Genomic DNA, 16,887 nt, shown 5'->3' with positions numbered 1-16,887 from the left:
ACAGTACTGACATATCACAAAGTACGTCCTCACCACATTTGCCTAAAGAGGGCCTACTGAGATTTTCGTTCCCCTCCCTGTCTTTGGCCTTGTTGTTGGGCGACGGTAAGTCTTCCTGGTCTGCATCACAACAATCCGATTTGGAAACATTGGACATCACGTCTGAGAGAGCGTCACCACCTGTAACAACAATAACGGTGTTAATAAACGGTTGGTTTGTTATTCTAACACCACCACAACTCCCCAAAATGCTGAGACCAGATTTCACAAACCCGTATCTTGAGAAGTTCTCGGCTCTTCCGTGTCTCCGTCCGCGGCCCAGTCCTCTGTGCCGCTCTCGCCCTGATGACTCGGGCTCGCCGTGAGCTCTGAGCAGCGCAGAGAACTCGGACTGGAGTGCAGGGACAGGGACGCCTCTCCAAGGCCACCTCGAGACGTGACGCGAGGGTGAAGGCCGGCTGGTTCCTGAATGAAACCGGAAAACATGATCCCCTGGTCGGCTGCATCCTGAATCTGCTGGAGATCAAGGGGTCACACAATCACTAGATGAAAATAAGCATGCGAGATAAGTAATAGTGACACGAGTACGGTCCAGGAAAAATGGATTGAATAGCTCTTTAAGAAAGGGCAGGTTGCAGCAACAATTTTTAAATTAGATTTTAGAAAAATGACATGATGAGTCTAGCCATCATTAAAATTCAATTAAAAGAAATGAAATTAATTAAAATTGACTGACAGCAGTAGGGACGATTATACATAATGCGTAAAAAACCTGACTAATTGAGTCAGTCCCAGGTCAGTAACAATATCAATGCCATAATTCATCATAAAAATGAAGGCACAGACTTCATTTCTACACAATAATTTATTAAAAGGATAAAAAAAAAGAAATGTTGCAGAGCTGCTACATTATCAGGTACTCATTAATAATGTATTATCTGTTATTGACATAGAGTATATTAGTGCATTAATGCTGTCAATAAACACATCCATCTACAGCTCACTGCTCTTCTGTTAATAAGTCAATAAGTAACACTATCAATATTCCACTTATTACTCATAATAATACATTAATGAACTAATAATGAAGCATTAGTTAGTAGTAAAAAATAATTTCATTCATAATAATGAAACTAATAATAGCCAATAATATTAAAGGATTAAGCTAATTATCTATGTCTATATATTGGGTGTAAAAAATGTTTTAAATTTATTAATTTAGATAATAAAAGATACTTAGGATTTGTTTACAGCTTCTGTAGTAATACTAATCTTTTAAAAACATGTTCAAAAATATTTAAGAATATTATTGTGCAATGCTAACATACAAACAAACAACGGGTAACTAAACTAACTTATTAACTAACAAAATAAAAAAAACTAACTATCTATCTAAATAACTACGTAAACAAACCAACCAACAAATAAATAAATAATCTTGATTGTAAGCGTTTGACAGCACTTGTGTTTATAAGCCATTAACACTCATGTTAATAATTTATTACTGATTATTTATTAACAGCCATCATTACATTTGCGTTCTACTGCTAAAGACATACAAAATTATAAATATAACATTTTAGATATGGCCTAAAAATATCCATAAGACTTTATCAGATCTGCTTAAAACCCAGCTGCTAATCATTTATACGCTGTTATAGTACACGATTAGTAAAGATTATAACACAAGCTTCCTTATAACTAAACGCATTTTCTGTTATATGAACTTTTATACACTTAATGAATTTATTTGTGTGATGTTTATTACCGAGTTAATCAGGATTTTTACAGGTCATGTACTTATTAAAAAAAAAGCTGTAGAAACGTTAGCACATGAATCGAAAATAAGCGCATGAAAAATAAGCAAGAAAACGAAATCTCATCTTTTATGTAAGTTGTGAAAATTTTTAAAAATGTATATGTTTCAGTTCAAAAGTTTGTATACCCTAGCACCAAAAAAAAAGATAACGTTTTAAAGATGAAATGAAAAATTAATTAAAACTTTTTAGCTTTGTTTTCATAAATCAAAAAAAAAAAAATATTAATTAAAAAACAATGTTATCAGTTTTAATATTAGCTACAAAGTGTACACTGGATTAAACATTTAATAAATAAACAGATACATATTTATGATAGTTTATGATAGTAACTTCAGATAATTCGTTTACTCATTCATTCATCTTCTACCGCTTATCCGAACTACCTCGGGTCACGGGGAGCCTGTGCCTATCTCAGGCATCATTGGGAATCAAGGCAGGATACACCCTGGACGGAGTGCCAACCCATCACAGGGCACACACACACACACACTCGGCGGAGGCGGGATTCGAACCCCCAACCCTGGAGGTGTGAGGAGAACGTGCTAACCACTAAGCCACCGTGCACCCCACTTTAGATAATTAAAAAGTACATATAAATTAAACCTAAAAAAAGCAGAACTAACATATGGGTAACTGCATTCATTGTCTTATGGACACTTCATTGTTACATAGTAAATTAATGAATGAATCTTGCGTAATAAACGAGTGTTAAATGATAATATTAGAGTGACTTAATAACAAAAGAGCATCATGCTGTGGATGATGAGCGTTGCTTTATTCACAGGCGTGTTCACAGCATGAAGTTTTCAGACCAGGAACAAAGAGCACATTTTTTCTCGTTTTTTTTATTTTTTATTTTAGACCTGACCTTGACTTTTCCAGAGGATGCTCACGGAATAAAACAGCGGGACACCAGAAAAGGCAGTAAAGTCTAAACATCAAGTGGTAGCAAACAGAGGTCAAAGGATGTCTCACAGACACACACACTCTCTCTCACACACACACACGGCGGTACAGATTAATACATTATATGAACAGAATAATACATTATTAATATGCAACCTTTAGAAGGTCAGAGAGTCTGTATTGTCTTGATCTTTTAGAAGTATTAAATGAGAATTATTTTTACCATACGTTGTCTTACTACAGGAAAAAAGATGTTTAAATGCAAAAGTTTGCACACCCATAGGACATACAGTAACATCAAAGACAGTGTTCTGACATCACACAGGGACGCTGTTATAGGTAGCACCGTTACAATAGAGCAAAAATACTTCAAAAGTTCCAAGTGACTTAAAAATGGTCAGCTCTACACGATGACGAGTGTGTTGTAGCGTATAAGCATGAACTTAGACAATACAGATCTGGGCAGAGTTAAGGATTAAAGCACTGCTGCAGCTCTTTCTTAGCTAGAGATGAAAGGAAGGCCACTGCAACACTATTTGCATGTGTAAGGAACAGAACAAAAGCAGATCTGATTGTCTTAGAGTTGGAAGTAAAAAGCTTTTCAGTTGTCTTTATTGTCAGAAGTGTCAAGCTTGAATAATAATCCACATTATTCCCAACAATAACATTGTATCCGAAGCAATTATTTACAAACCGGGCCACCCTCGCTCTCTGGAATTGGCTTATTCAGTATTAACTAGCCTGATTAGTATGGCTTAAGTCCAAGTCCTCACTGTGCTCAGTGTGTCCTGAAATCAGTCGCGTTTCTGCCCCCCCTTCCTTTCGGCTTTGTCAGTTTGCATTTGGAAGCCAATATGCGAATTCTCATCAAATGAAATTGAATTGTTAGCTGTCAAGAAATGCTAATGACGCCATTCTCCATTCTGCTGCTTTAATAAAACCCCGCCTGAGGTCTCGGATGCTGATGGCAACGAAGTCACTGCGCCAGTTTATTCTGTCTAACATTAAAACCCACGGAACCGTCCCGTCCTTCCAGAGCGCGTTGTTTAATGCATTACTGCACATTTACGCCCGGGGTCCGTCATTATATTTCCAACAATACGGCAAATGAAATTGCACAGATAAGAAGCCGTCGCTCTGTCGCTCGTCGGCTCTGATAGTAATTCATTTGTCGTCGGAGAAAGGGCAGCCGAATCATTTCCTTTTTTTTTTCCCCCACGCAGCCGTGGAAGATGGATGTCGTGATGGTTCTTTGAGGAGTAATAACTCTCACAGATATGCATATCACAGAAGCAAGTTCACAGAGACGCTGAACCGTGTGGGGCCCTTTTGCTTTTTAATATCAATCCAATCACAGGATGAGTGATGCCTATGTGGAGTCAGATTTCCGTCCTACAATCTTTCATATGAAGAGCTCGTGTTCCTACTCATTTGCAAGATCTGATGCAAGGTCTGTGGGACTGTGTGTATGTGTTAGAAAAAAGAAGTGACGATGACTTACTTTTTTGACATATCCCTGGATGTGCTCCGGGGTCGGGATGTGATCAGCGGACAAACACTCCTCTAGCTTCAGATGGTACGGCTCGAACTCTGATGGACTTTTCTCTGAACTAGAAAGAAAGATAGAAAAGAAACTTATTTATTATGCAATAATGACCAGAATTCTGGCTTCTGATTGACCAGAAAGTTTCAATCTGACAGCAAATCACAGTATATTCGCTGGTTCTAATGCAATTTCTTTTCCATAGTAACGTCTCTTTGTTTCTTACCAACAATAAACATGTTTGTAGTTTTGTCCTGTTATTAAAGAAATAAATGTAATGATGTAATGTTTATGGAAGGAGTCTCCAGCGTCAGTTTCTGCTTCGGCACACGATTCGGTACACTTCTTAAGCAGTTTGGGAATAAACTCACAGTTCAGCTCATAACAGTGTGTGAAAATAAGCATTCTTGCTACAAAGAGCCAAAGAAATCCATCATTCTTTCCCCAGAAGCAAAACTCACAATAATCTCTGGGTAAAGTTTCCTTTTCTGTGCTTCTCCCTTCACTGAGAAAGCTATTATCAAGCTGATGAATATTAATGAAATTAGTTGTCTGATTTATGAATATTAATGACTAGTAGGCGGTGTCTGTGAAAACAGACTGTAAGTTTACGAAGCAGAAAATAGCACTCTGTTACAATTTATTACATATATTTGTTTTTTAGAGTGTTTCTGAATAAAAAGAAATGCCTGAAAATAATAAGATAGGACTCAATAGCTGATACGCTGTTGTTTTTTTGTTTTTATAAAATGAAAGTGTTAAAAATGAATCTGCACACATCACTGTATGTTCTCTTTGATGATCATATTTACTTATCTACTCTATTATTATATTAGATTTATTTTGAATACACTGCTATATTCAGATATAGTTGATCAGTCTTGATCAGCTTAGTTCTATCCATCCATCCATCCATCGAGCCATCCATCCATCCATCTTCTGTATTGTTTATCCTATACAGAGTCACAGATAGTCTGGAGTCTATCCCAAGAGACTTAGGAAACACACACTTCTTCACACACTTTAGAGATGTGAACAGCCTACAGTGCATGTCTATGGATTGGAAGGAAATTGGAAAACCTTTTTGTACTAGTAGGAAACCAAGGGTGAACTGACTGGAAGGGCCCTACGTAAGGCCCTTAACCCTCAATTGCTCAGTTGTATAAGAAAAAAATAGATAAAATGTAAGTCACTCTGGATTTGGGTGTCTTCCATATGCCGTAAATGTAAACCACTGAAGCATGAGGAGAACATGCAAACTCCAAACACACAGAGAGGAGGTGGGGATCAAAGCCCAACCCTGGAGGTGTCAGACAAATGTTCTAAAAACTAAGCCACCGTGCCCTCGGATTAGCTATATTTAGAAAAAAAAAAACATTAAAGGCCAAAAAAATTATGTAAAAAACATCCAAAAACAAAGGATCCATACCACAGTCTTGACATTTAACTATTTTAATATTTAAACAGGGCTGAATGTGTTTGATTTGAGGCCTGACTGTGCCCAAGCAGAATGCTTTTTTTTTCCCCTGTGTAGTTTTTCTCACTTGCGATCATGATCATATAAGCCCGATTTTATCATCTCTACACTGGCTACCTGTTAAGTTTAGAATTGATTACAAACTGCTGCTACTTACGAAGAAGGCTATAAATGGTTTAGCTCCCATGTATTTAACCAGTCTTCAAACACGTTACAATACTTCACGCTCTCTGAGATCACAAAACTCAGGATTTCTGGTAGTTCCCAGAATATCAAAATCTACTGAAGGCGTAGAGTGTTTTCGTATTTAGCTCCCAAACTTTGGAACAGTCTTCCTGATAGTCGGGGGCTCAAACACACTTTGCCAGATTAAATGTAGATTAAAGACATATCTTTCACACATAATACTTCTCATAATCTTGTGATCTAGTACATGCACATTATCATCTAGTGCTTGCTAAAATTAGGAACAGCAGCTACGCTAATTCCTCTCCATTTACTTCTCTATTTCTACCCATTCCGCTGCATCCAGCACTTGTACCAACTCCAGTTCCGTTTCATGATGATGTTGGACTTTCAGTGAGAAGTGACCAACCCTGTGACTATCCTGAGGCATCTAGAGATGTACCAGCTCCAGTTAGATCATGAAATTTTCGGACATTCTAAGACGAGATGCCCGTCTCCATGTGGTCTTTGAGGACAACAACCTCCTCATCAATACACAATTGCAGACTGTATCTGACTGTAGAAAGGACATTATTCATAATAACACTCTCTGGTGTTTATAACAGTTTATAATCACACCCTCCAGTGTCACCCAAATGAGGATGAGGTTCCCTTTTGAGTCTGGTTCCTCTCAAGGTTTCTTCATCTTCCATCTAAGGGAGTTTTTCCTCATCACATCTCAGTCACCTCAGCGCAAGTTTATTTGTATAGCACATTTCATACACAGATTTCATTCAAAGTGCTTTACATAGAAATTAGAAAAATGTTTATAAGGGAGAAAAAAAAAAAAAAAAAAAAATATAAATAAAAATATATATATATAATATATATATATATACTTATATAAAAAGAGACACACAATAAAATCATAATAAAACAAAGAGCAATTAAAAAATTAAAAAATAAATAAATGTGATTTTGATACAAACATTGGGGATAAATACAAACACATTTAAATATAAGTCTAATATTTTTATTAAACGTTTTGTATTATGTTTCTTATGTTCTGTAAAGCTGCTTTGAGACAATGTCGATTGTTAAAAGCGCTACACAAATAAAATGGAATTGAATTGAATTGATTGGTTTAGAGATAAACATTGTTGATGTCTTTTTCAAGGAGTCGGTGTGGAAAAAGGGTCAGACAATTCCACCTTTCCTGCTACAGCATTAGATGGTGAAAAACATCCAGTGTGAAGAGGCTAACATTAGAAAAATAATCTGAATGTCATTATTTTTCTATAACTGTTGCTTTAAGTCTTATTATATTTGCTAAGCATTGATATAAAGTGAATTTACACTGTATCTCTACATTCAAGCATCTAGTTTGTGGTTTTGCGGTTCATGTTCTCACTGAAAAAAACAAAACAAATCTCAGCTTGTGTGTGTATTCGTTAGATCTGGTACTGGAAATAAATCCGAGTCAGTCTTGCCTCAGCACTGACTCCAAATAAACCAAAAAAAAACTTTGTCTGTCCAAAATAAACATATTGCAACACTTTTGTGTTTATTTCTTCATGCCATGTAGTTCATGGTGGAACTGTAATGAATGCAGGTTTATTTTTGAGAGCTCATGATGTCTGGAGATGAAGAATTCGACGACATGGGTTGCACATAATTCATGGCATATATTAACACACGCATGCAACTTGTACAAAACTACAGAGACTTTTAATTCAGATCTTTTTTCTTTAGTCCGTTGGATGTATATTCACTGCATACAGCGCTCACTCCCACCCTCCATCGTGATGACACCAGTGATGCGATCCTGAGCTCCTCACTTCTTCCATTTCGTGTGTGGGTGTGTGTGTGTGGTGTATGTGTGTGAATGTGTGTGAGTGAGAGATAGACACCACAGTGAATTCAACCCACCAACATGGCTATTCCTGCTACACAGCCCAGCAGGAACCAGACTCACCTCGGGCACAGCGCTCGGTTTTCTACACACACACACACACACACACACACACACACACACACACACACACACACATACACACACGCATTTGCGCCTCCTGACGACAACAGCCATCTGCTGCCTACATACAGCTTCCCTCATGTCGCCATGTGAGTCCCTTGACACACGCTCAAACCTAGTCCTGCCTACACACACACACACACACACACACACACACACACACACATATACTTTCAAACTCAAATATCTTGTCTCAGAGAAATCCTGTCCCAAACCACATTTCCTCTAAAAATCAGAACATGGCTAGCAATGAAATCTGATGGTGGACAGTCTGATTTGTGCAGTGCTAATCAGCTAACTAGCTTTTATTAGATTATGCTAGCTCAGATTAGCAATTCACCTTCCACTTTAAGCAGCTTTGTGTCTAATAGTTTTATTTCTTTTATGTGATGTGCTGCTCAGTGAAGTCTCACAGAGTCAACTTTGTTTATTTTAAACTTTTAGTGTTAAACCACACAAGTAACAGCTTAGCCTAGCTAGGTAGCTAGTGAAAAAAATATGCTATCATCCAGTAGCATGGTTAGCAGCTTGACTAGCTTGAGTAACATTCTAGAGCAGATAAATGCTATATTTAACAGCTAATATACACCAAAGGACTTTCCTTTATGAGTCACTACAACCTGTCAAGCTAGTTTATTAGCAAAAAGATTATAATAATCATAAGTATACCTTCGGTTTACAATATTTTGAACTTTTGTCATGTAGTTTGTAGCAGCTAGTATAACTAAAGCTACAGTCCACAACACTACAGCTTCTATTAGATTTCATCAAACGAAGCGTTGCTTTAATTTTATTCCTCTAAAGAAGCCTCAAACACTTCTTTTTCTATGAGAAGAATTTTACAGGTTAACTGAAACTTGGTGTGTAAAGTTCTGATATGAAAAAATGAATACTGTAAAATCAATACCAAGTCAAAATTTAAGCATTTATTTAAAAAAAAAAAAAAGTATTTTGTTTTATCGCTAGTATGATGTCAACAGACTGCATGATGTCTGTGTAAAATTACATCGGCTTGACAGGAGAGAAAGTAAATAATGCATTATATTGTATGTAAAGGGAACAAATGCTGGGGACTGATCTGGATGGACAGTCAGTAACTCATGGGATTGCTGTGGATGGGGCCGCCCCGGAGACCGTCAGCTTCTCTAGATGCCTCAGGATCCTCACAGGCTTGGTCTCTTCTCACTGAAGGTCCAAAATCTTCATGAAACGAAACTGGACCATCAGTGACCATTTGAAGACTTCGGCAGGACAGAATTAGTGTTGGGACTGTGGTGAACTCAGAATTTGAGCTCACCTGTTAGTTCCTCAGGAGCTCTTGGTTGGTGTATTAAGGACATTATTTACATTTACTTTATTTACTGTCCAGTGTCACCTAAATGACAATGAGGTTCCCTTCTAAGTCTTGTTCCTCTCAAGGTTTCTTCCTCATATCATTTTAGGGAGTTTTTCCTCACATTACTTTCGATTTGCTCATTAGGGTTAATTTTTAGAGATAAATAGTAACTTAACAACATACACTCACCGGCCACTTTATTAAGTACACCTTACTAGTACCGGTGTGGTCTTCTGCTGCTGTAGCCCATCCACCGCAAGGTTCGGCATGTTGTGCGTTCAGAGATGCTCTTCTGCATACCTCGGTTGTAACGAGTGGTTATTTGAGTTACTGTTTCCTTTCTATCAGCTCAAACCAGTCTGGCCATTCTCCTCTGACCTCTGGCATCAACAAGGCATTTGCACCCACAGAACTGCCGCTCACTGGATATTTACTCTTTTTCGGAGCATTCTCCATTGAGTCTTGTTAATGTTTTAATTTCTGGTGGTAAATCGTTCCATAAATTTATGCCTCTTACTAAAAATGACGTCTGAGCAAATGTTGTTCTACGCTTTGCGGCTATACAGTTTCCACTAGTTGTTCCCCTAGTTCTTATTCCGCTCTTTTGTTTCACTACTAATTGACGGAGTATTTCTGGAGCAAGGTTGTTCATACACTTAAAAATGAGTTTTAAAAATGAATAATTTACAAAACTGTCAAAACTCAATATATTATGCTTCCTTAGAATGATTCAATGGTGCCATCTTATAGGTTTTTGGTCCATTACTTTTAATGCCTGTTTATATAATGACCTAATAGGTGTAATTGTTGTTTGATTGGCCTGACCCCAAACAGTGATGCAATATGATAGATGAGAAAATATCATGGAATGCATAAATTGCTGTGCTGCCTTAATGGGTATATATTGTCTTATCAATCGAAAGCAGTTTAAATTAGTCTTGACAGTTCTACACAGCCTCTTTACATCTATCAAACTTAAGATGAGAATCTAATGTAACCCCTAGAAATTTAAATTCATGTACCTCAACTATCTCCTTCTCATCCTTTGAAATGCAGCAGATCGTCTTGACCATGTCTACATGCTTAAATGCACTGAGTTGCTGCCATGTGTTTGGCTGATTATAAATTTGCGTTAACGAGCAGTTGGACAGGTGTACCTAATAAAGTGGCCGGTGAGTGTATAGTATAATAATAGGAGCAACATTAAAGGTGCGGTCAGTGATTTTTCACCTGATGTTCCTTCAGATTCAGACAATATCTGGTGGTGAGTGTTGGTAAAACCCTAGCTTTTATAATGCTATGGATCACCACAGGGGATCTGGGGTCCTGTGGGACCCCCAAAAAACTACGTGAGTGAGCAATCATTTACTTTCTTGCTGGTGTTTAGAAGACAAAGATATGCCAAGCTTACTAACAAGAAAGTGAATAGAAGGAACGATGAATTCTTAATACTTTCCTGATTTTTTCAGTGAATGATTTACCCTGGTTAGACACTTGTTGCTTGGTTAATTTGTTTATATTTTAACAAACATTACTAATGTAGATACAATCATACCATATCTATCTCTAATCTCTATACTTAGCATCCATTAAATCAGCTGATAATACAGAAAGATATGCCTCCAGCCCAGTGCTAGTTAGGAGGTGTGGCTTTGGTAAAGGGGCGGGATTTATTTGTTTGGAAATGGAGTGTTGCTAGAAAATTGCTGACTGTACCTTTAATCTAAACCTTTAATGTATGATTTGTTCCGGCTCGAGGACATCATCGCCTGTAAGGGAGCTAGTTGGTAGGCAGCACAGATGTTGACTTGTTTTTGATTCTGTTTTCACTGATAATCGCAGCTGAATCGCACCGTTGGCAAAAGTCAGTCTGTGGATGATTCAAGTGTGTATCTGTGTGTGTGTTCGTGTGTTCCCTACAGTACTTTTAGTGATAATATCAGATAGACACCAGAGGCGATGTTTCCAGGTCCCGCAACAGCATCCTGTTATACGCGTGTGTGTGTGTGTGTGTGTGTGACCGCATTGCCATGACAACACTGTCACTTTGAATCCACTGAATGTGTGTTTCACAATCTTTCATCAGTGCATTAATTATGTAGCACTGCCTATTTGCCCAACCATGAATAATATTCTGCGAGCAGATCGCCCTTAATGGGATCCCCCGTCGCACCTCTCCCAGAGCGCAGCGCACTACAATTTTCCAATGATCTTGAATAAATTATCCAGCATTCCCCACTGAAGTGGAACAGCATATAAAAAAAAGGGACCCCGAGACCTCAGATGGTTGACATTTGGAATTAGAAAAGGCAGCAGCCACTCTCTCTCTCTCTCTCTCTCTCTCTCTCTCTCTCACTCTCTCTCCTGCTCAGTTATCCATTATGTCCTGACTAATGTCCAGCCTATGATATTTGAAACATTAATGATACTGTCAAGGTTGCCATGTTGTTTACCTGCCTGTAGGTTGTGAGACAGGTGGGCTGATGGATTAGCGCAGGTGTGTGTAGGCAGCAGGAACCGACTGTAGTGCACAGTGGTTTAGTGGTGAAGCTAACAGACACAGGGAGAACTGGACTGGAGCCACACACATGTTCTGAATGCTAAACACCTCACATGCAGCTAGCGGTGCTAACACGCTAACAGGCTTTCCTGTTATTTCTTGTTTCTGCCCCAATTATCCCCAAACTTTCTTTTCGTTTCTCAACAGTTTTTCATTTTCTTCTTTCCGGTTTCCTTTTTATTTATTTATTTATTTATTTATTTTTTTTATTGTTTCTTCTCTTATCTAATTTTTTTATATTCTTTTATCTTTAAATTACTTTTAATTACTTAATTTCATTAGAATTATCTTCTCGTTTCCTAGACTTTATTTTTCTTCCTCTCTGTATCTGTGCTTATCTCCCTCTCTTCTTTCCTTTTCTTCCATGTATATTTCCTTTTCTTATTTTCTACTAATAACTGATGAGCATCATGCGTTCATTTTTGTTTCTTTTCCTCTCATTATCTTACACGTTCTTGCTTCATTACTTTTACGCTGCTCTCTCTTTGTTGTGTCTTTGGTTTCTCTTTTCTTCTCTTCTCTTCTCTTCTCTTCTCTTCTCTCCTCTCCTCTTCCTCAGTGGTATAAATATCTAGATATTGGGAGGTGATGAACATTTTCATCTTTTCTGGTCCTTCCTCTCTCAATGACGTTTAAAGAACATGAGCAATGATGTGCTGTATTTCACGTCTCCTCTGTTTTTTTTTCTTGCAGATTTTTCCCCTAAGGCTGCTGCTGATGCGAGCGACTGTCTCCACGGTGACGGATGCTGGCGATAAACAGGACAGCTTGGTCACAAACAATCAAAGGATGACAAACCCCTCACCCTCCCTGTTCTCTATTTTCCCCTCCTCTCTTACTCAGACATGCACATTTAAACTCCAACATCTCCAAACCCCTCTCTCTCTCTCTCTCTCTCTCTCTCTGACTCTTTCCCGCCCTCCCTCTGTCTCTGGATGCATCTCTCCTGTCACCCGTCTACCGCACATTTTTCATGCATGAAAGCACACATGTGTTTCAGGTGTCAAGGCTTGAGAGGAGTGAACATGTGTGCTTCTGCATTGAAGTTAAATGAGTGTGATGGTCACCAGAATATCGATTAATAAACGAAATCTATAAAGCATATCCACTGCTCCTGCTGAAAGGAAAAACACCCCTTAGGGGAAAAAAGATGAAGAATAGTGTCACATATATTAACTTATCAGACGGATTCTTTCATGTACACATGCCTGATTCATCCCAGGCGTCTCAGGGCTGCACGTCAGATGCTGGCGTATGAGGAATATGCAGCTCGGACCCTTCCTGAGCCCAAAAAATCAGAGAGATTTTGGGGATTTAGTAAGTTTATGTGCCCCCGAGATCGATCAGAAAGAATGAGATACGTTTTAGCACTTTGAGCATCAGAAAGGACGGGCAAAAAAAAAAATTATCCAAGCTGGCCAGAGGGAAAGGACAACATAACTGTAAAGACGTTCTGAGATATACAACTAAAATATCTCTGTAATCATGAGAAACAGTACTACAGTACAAAGTAGCCATAAAGGCCACACCTCCTTCAGTATGACTGACAGCCATAAAGGCCACACCTCCTTCAGAGAAACTGAATCTGACAGGAACAGGAACCTCCTTCGGTGTGACAAATTATTATCACTTGCACCAATAGACATAAAGGCCCCATCTACTTTAGTATGACTGACACCCATAAAGGCTGCACCTCCTTCAGTGGGGCTGATAGACATAAAGGCCACACCTCCTTCAGTGTGATTGACATGGCACAGAAGCCATGCTTCAAGTCTTGTCCTTTGGAATCCTACATGGTGTGAATGTGTCATGAGGCCACACTTTCTTAAGTGAGACTGGCAGAAGAACCAAGGCCACTCCTCCATTGCTGTGACTGACAGGCCTAGAGGCCACCAGTATTGATCTCACAGTGAAGGCGAGTCAGTGCCACTGTATATCTAATGGTCTTTTTATTAATACTAGTGTTATTGGAATTTTTTTTCTTTGCGTGACTGATAGTTACGCCTGCCTTAGAATTGCTTTAGCAGTAGCGTAAATAACAACAATGAAAGCAATAAAACAGACTTTAATGGGAGAGATAGAGACAGACAGAACGAGAGAGACAAAGAGGCTGTAAAACATAGACCGAAGCTTAAGCATAGGCGCCTCTCCACCTCTTCTCAGGGGAACTACTGTCTATTCTCAGAGATCAAGACAAGCTCTTGAGCTCCTGAAACCTGATGTGTTGCCCTTTCTCCATCTCTCTCTCTCTCTCTCTCTCTCTCTTACACACACACAAAAATTGACTTGAGATTGATAGGAACATTGTAGGAACATTAACTGTCTGCCCTTTGGGTAGTTCAATGAAGTTTTTTTTCTGGTGGTTTGGTTACACAGCCTGCGGGTTAAGACTTCTGTCACGTGTGCATCCTGTTAGACATTTTGGCTAGGACTTGTGCTTTTTTGGGTAATTATGTAAGTTCTGGCTACCTTTCTGAGGAGTGGGTGTCTGTTGTTTGTTTTCCTCTTGGATGTTTGTGACCACTGATTGCCTTGTATACACTTTTATGAGCACTACTTGCCTTTTAGCCACTTTTTTAAGCACAGATTGTCTTTCAGGAACTTCTGTGGAACCTCTAACCTTCTGGGCATCTCTTTAAAACTGGTCTACCTTCTACGTACTAAAAATGATCATGCCTGAACACTCTCTCACTCTCATTTTCTACCGCTTATCTGAACTACCTCGGGTCACGGGGAGCGTCAGGCGTCATCGGGCATCAAGGCAGGATACACCCTGGCACACACACACACTCTCATTCACTCACACAATCACACACTACGGACAATTTTCCAGAGATGCTAATCAACCTACCATGCATGTCTTTGGACCGGAGGAGGAAACCGGAGTACCCGGAGGAAACCCCCGAGGCACGGGGAGAACATGCAAACTCCACACACAAGGCAGAGCTGGGAATCGACCCCCCAACCCTGGAAGTGTGAGGCGAACGTGCTAACCACTAAGCCACTGTGCCCCCCATGCCTGAACACATTATATGGATTATATGAAAATGTACTTTATAGCTACAGCAGTCAGTGGAAAGAGGAGCAGAAAGTATGAGCTGATGTTGTATTTTCACCAACAGAAGAATTAGAAAATAGTTGTGCTATTTTTAAGGTAAAATGATTGATTAGTTTTTAACAAATAATACAATTTTAGAGGCTTGACCCTGTAGCTGGTTATGGATGTACAACATCGACAACATCCATTAATGCTCTATTACTAAAGCATAAACCCTAACGCAAATAGAAACATAATAATACCCTTGTGTGTGACAACGGACACACAAACTTACACACTAACACAGTGAAAACGCTGGCTTTGCTTCGCTACTGACAGCTGTGTGGGAGTTCAGGCCAGTGGCTTGACTTTCACTGTGCCTGTCTAGCTGGATACACTCCACTTCTGGACACACATATACCACACACACACCACACACACCACACAGGGACTCCAGGCTGCAGCCAGCAGGGCTAGGAGCAGGGAGTGGATGTGACTTTGAGTGGTGACTGCTGCTTGCCAGAGGATTAGAGACCTGCACTTCAACATTCACACACTCTCTCTATCACAATTCATCACTGATGCTGCCATGTACCATGAACTGGAGGCAGTAGCTCTAATAGAAAGTGTTATAATTTTAACTTTCTGCAGAATTCTGATGACACTTTTTAGAGCGGAGTTTTGCTTTTTAGAACCCTTTCCAACACTGAGATCTGGATAAATATCTGGCAGATTGGTTACCATTGAGGTTTGGCTACCTTTTTAAGAGCCTGTTGAATTCTTTCCCTGACTTTCTCACCATTTTTTCAGGGAATCAGAATTATAAACATGCTTATTTCAGCGTTTAAACCCCCCCCCCCCCCCCACCACCACCACTACCACTAAACCCCTCATCCAAACATATTGCAAATTGAAGAAACTTCTTTCCCACTCACCCATCCTCTTTTCTGCGGAAAGAACCATGCAATTTCATGGGGAACGCCTACTGTTTCAGCTGTTTGGTTAGAAGTACTTTCTCTGGATATATTTTGATCAGTTTGGTAGACAGATGCTGTCTAACTTTAAGGGAGTTCTGCTTGTTGTTTTGCTTACCTTTCGGGTACTTTGCTGAGCACCGCTCGATAAAGCTGTCGCTGGATGCTGGCAAGCTCCGGGCCACACGGGTGGACGAAGGGATGGACAGCAATAAGGACAAAGCCTTGCTGGTAAAGGTCCTGCAGCTGAGATGGCAGCTCCCGTACCGAGGACAAGCACAGGGTCGACGTCACATCTTCCAGAGGACACAGAGAGAAAGACAAAGGTGAGACGACTTTATTCTGAATACTCATGAGTGCTAAGACTGCTAGAATTGCTGCTGTAACCCACACAGGGATGAACACTGAAGGCTAATTGGCTGCATTTCAGTTCAGAGACTACTTACCTTTCTTGTCTTTTTATACCTAAATTTACACAAACTCAAATATTTTCCAGCAAATGGATTTTCACCAACACCATATTTCTTGCATAAAGCCCCTAATAAATTAATTTGATTTCAGTGTGATAAATTGGGCTGCGGTCATGATCTTCAAGCCACGAATCAGAACTTTATTAAAAAAAAAAATGCTTTATGTCCTTTAAGTTGAACCAGTTTGGATGTTGTCTAAATATAGGCATACATTTTTATACTTGGAAGTGTAGCTGTTGAATTATTTATGAATTATTGATGCATTTTCATAGTGAGAAGTATAACTGTTCTTTTTCAAACTGTAATCAGGAAACTCTAACTACAGCTATTTTTATTTTTACTGTGAAGCTTGCGCTGCATTGTTCATGCTCGATGCAACAGGAAAAAATAGCAGTTGTTTTAGTTATTAGAGGCATGCTGGTGGCTTTCTAACCGTTCCTATAATTTAATGGGTTTGGATGGAAATCCAATTAAACATGATTGTTTAGCTCAACGTGAGGTGGGAGCCTTTTAAACTAGGGCATTGAAAGCTTCTCGGCAGGGCAGACGAGGCCAATCACGCAC

The 16,887-nt window shown here is 39.2% G+C and overlaps 1 protein-coding gene across 2 annotated transcripts in view; it reads right to left on the bottom strand.

Annotated features, from left to right (window-relative positions):
- Positions 1-16,887, bottom strand: part of LOC132840095 (raftlin-like) — an 80,687-nt gene that overhangs the window by 27,562 nt on the left and 36,238 nt on the right. Inside the window, exons 3-6 of one of the 2 annotated variants that reach the window (XM_060861476.1) lie at positions 15,972-16,149; positions 4,228-4,336; positions 273-516; positions 34-180 (exon numbers count right to left, since the gene is read on the bottom strand). In XM_060861476.1, coding sequence (XP_060717459.1) covers positions 34-180; positions 273-516; positions 4,228-4,336; positions 15,972-16,149 — 678 coding nt within the window. The remainder of the gene's footprint in view (positions 1-33; positions 181-272; positions 517-4,227; positions 4,337-15,971; positions 16,150-16,887) is intronic. The other variant, XM_060861477.1, reaches the window with a different exon arrangement.

The sequence above is a fragment of the Tachysurus vachellii genome, chromosome 25 (assembly GCF_030014155.1).
Source record: "Tachysurus vachellii isolate PV-2020 chromosome 25, HZAU_Pvac_v1, whole genome shotgun sequence".
NCBI lineage: Eukaryota > Metazoa > Chordata > Actinopteri > Siluriformes > Bagridae > Tachysurus > Tachysurus vachellii.
Note: the sequence above shows the minus strand (reverse complement) of the source record. Positions and strands in the feature narration are given on the sequence as shown.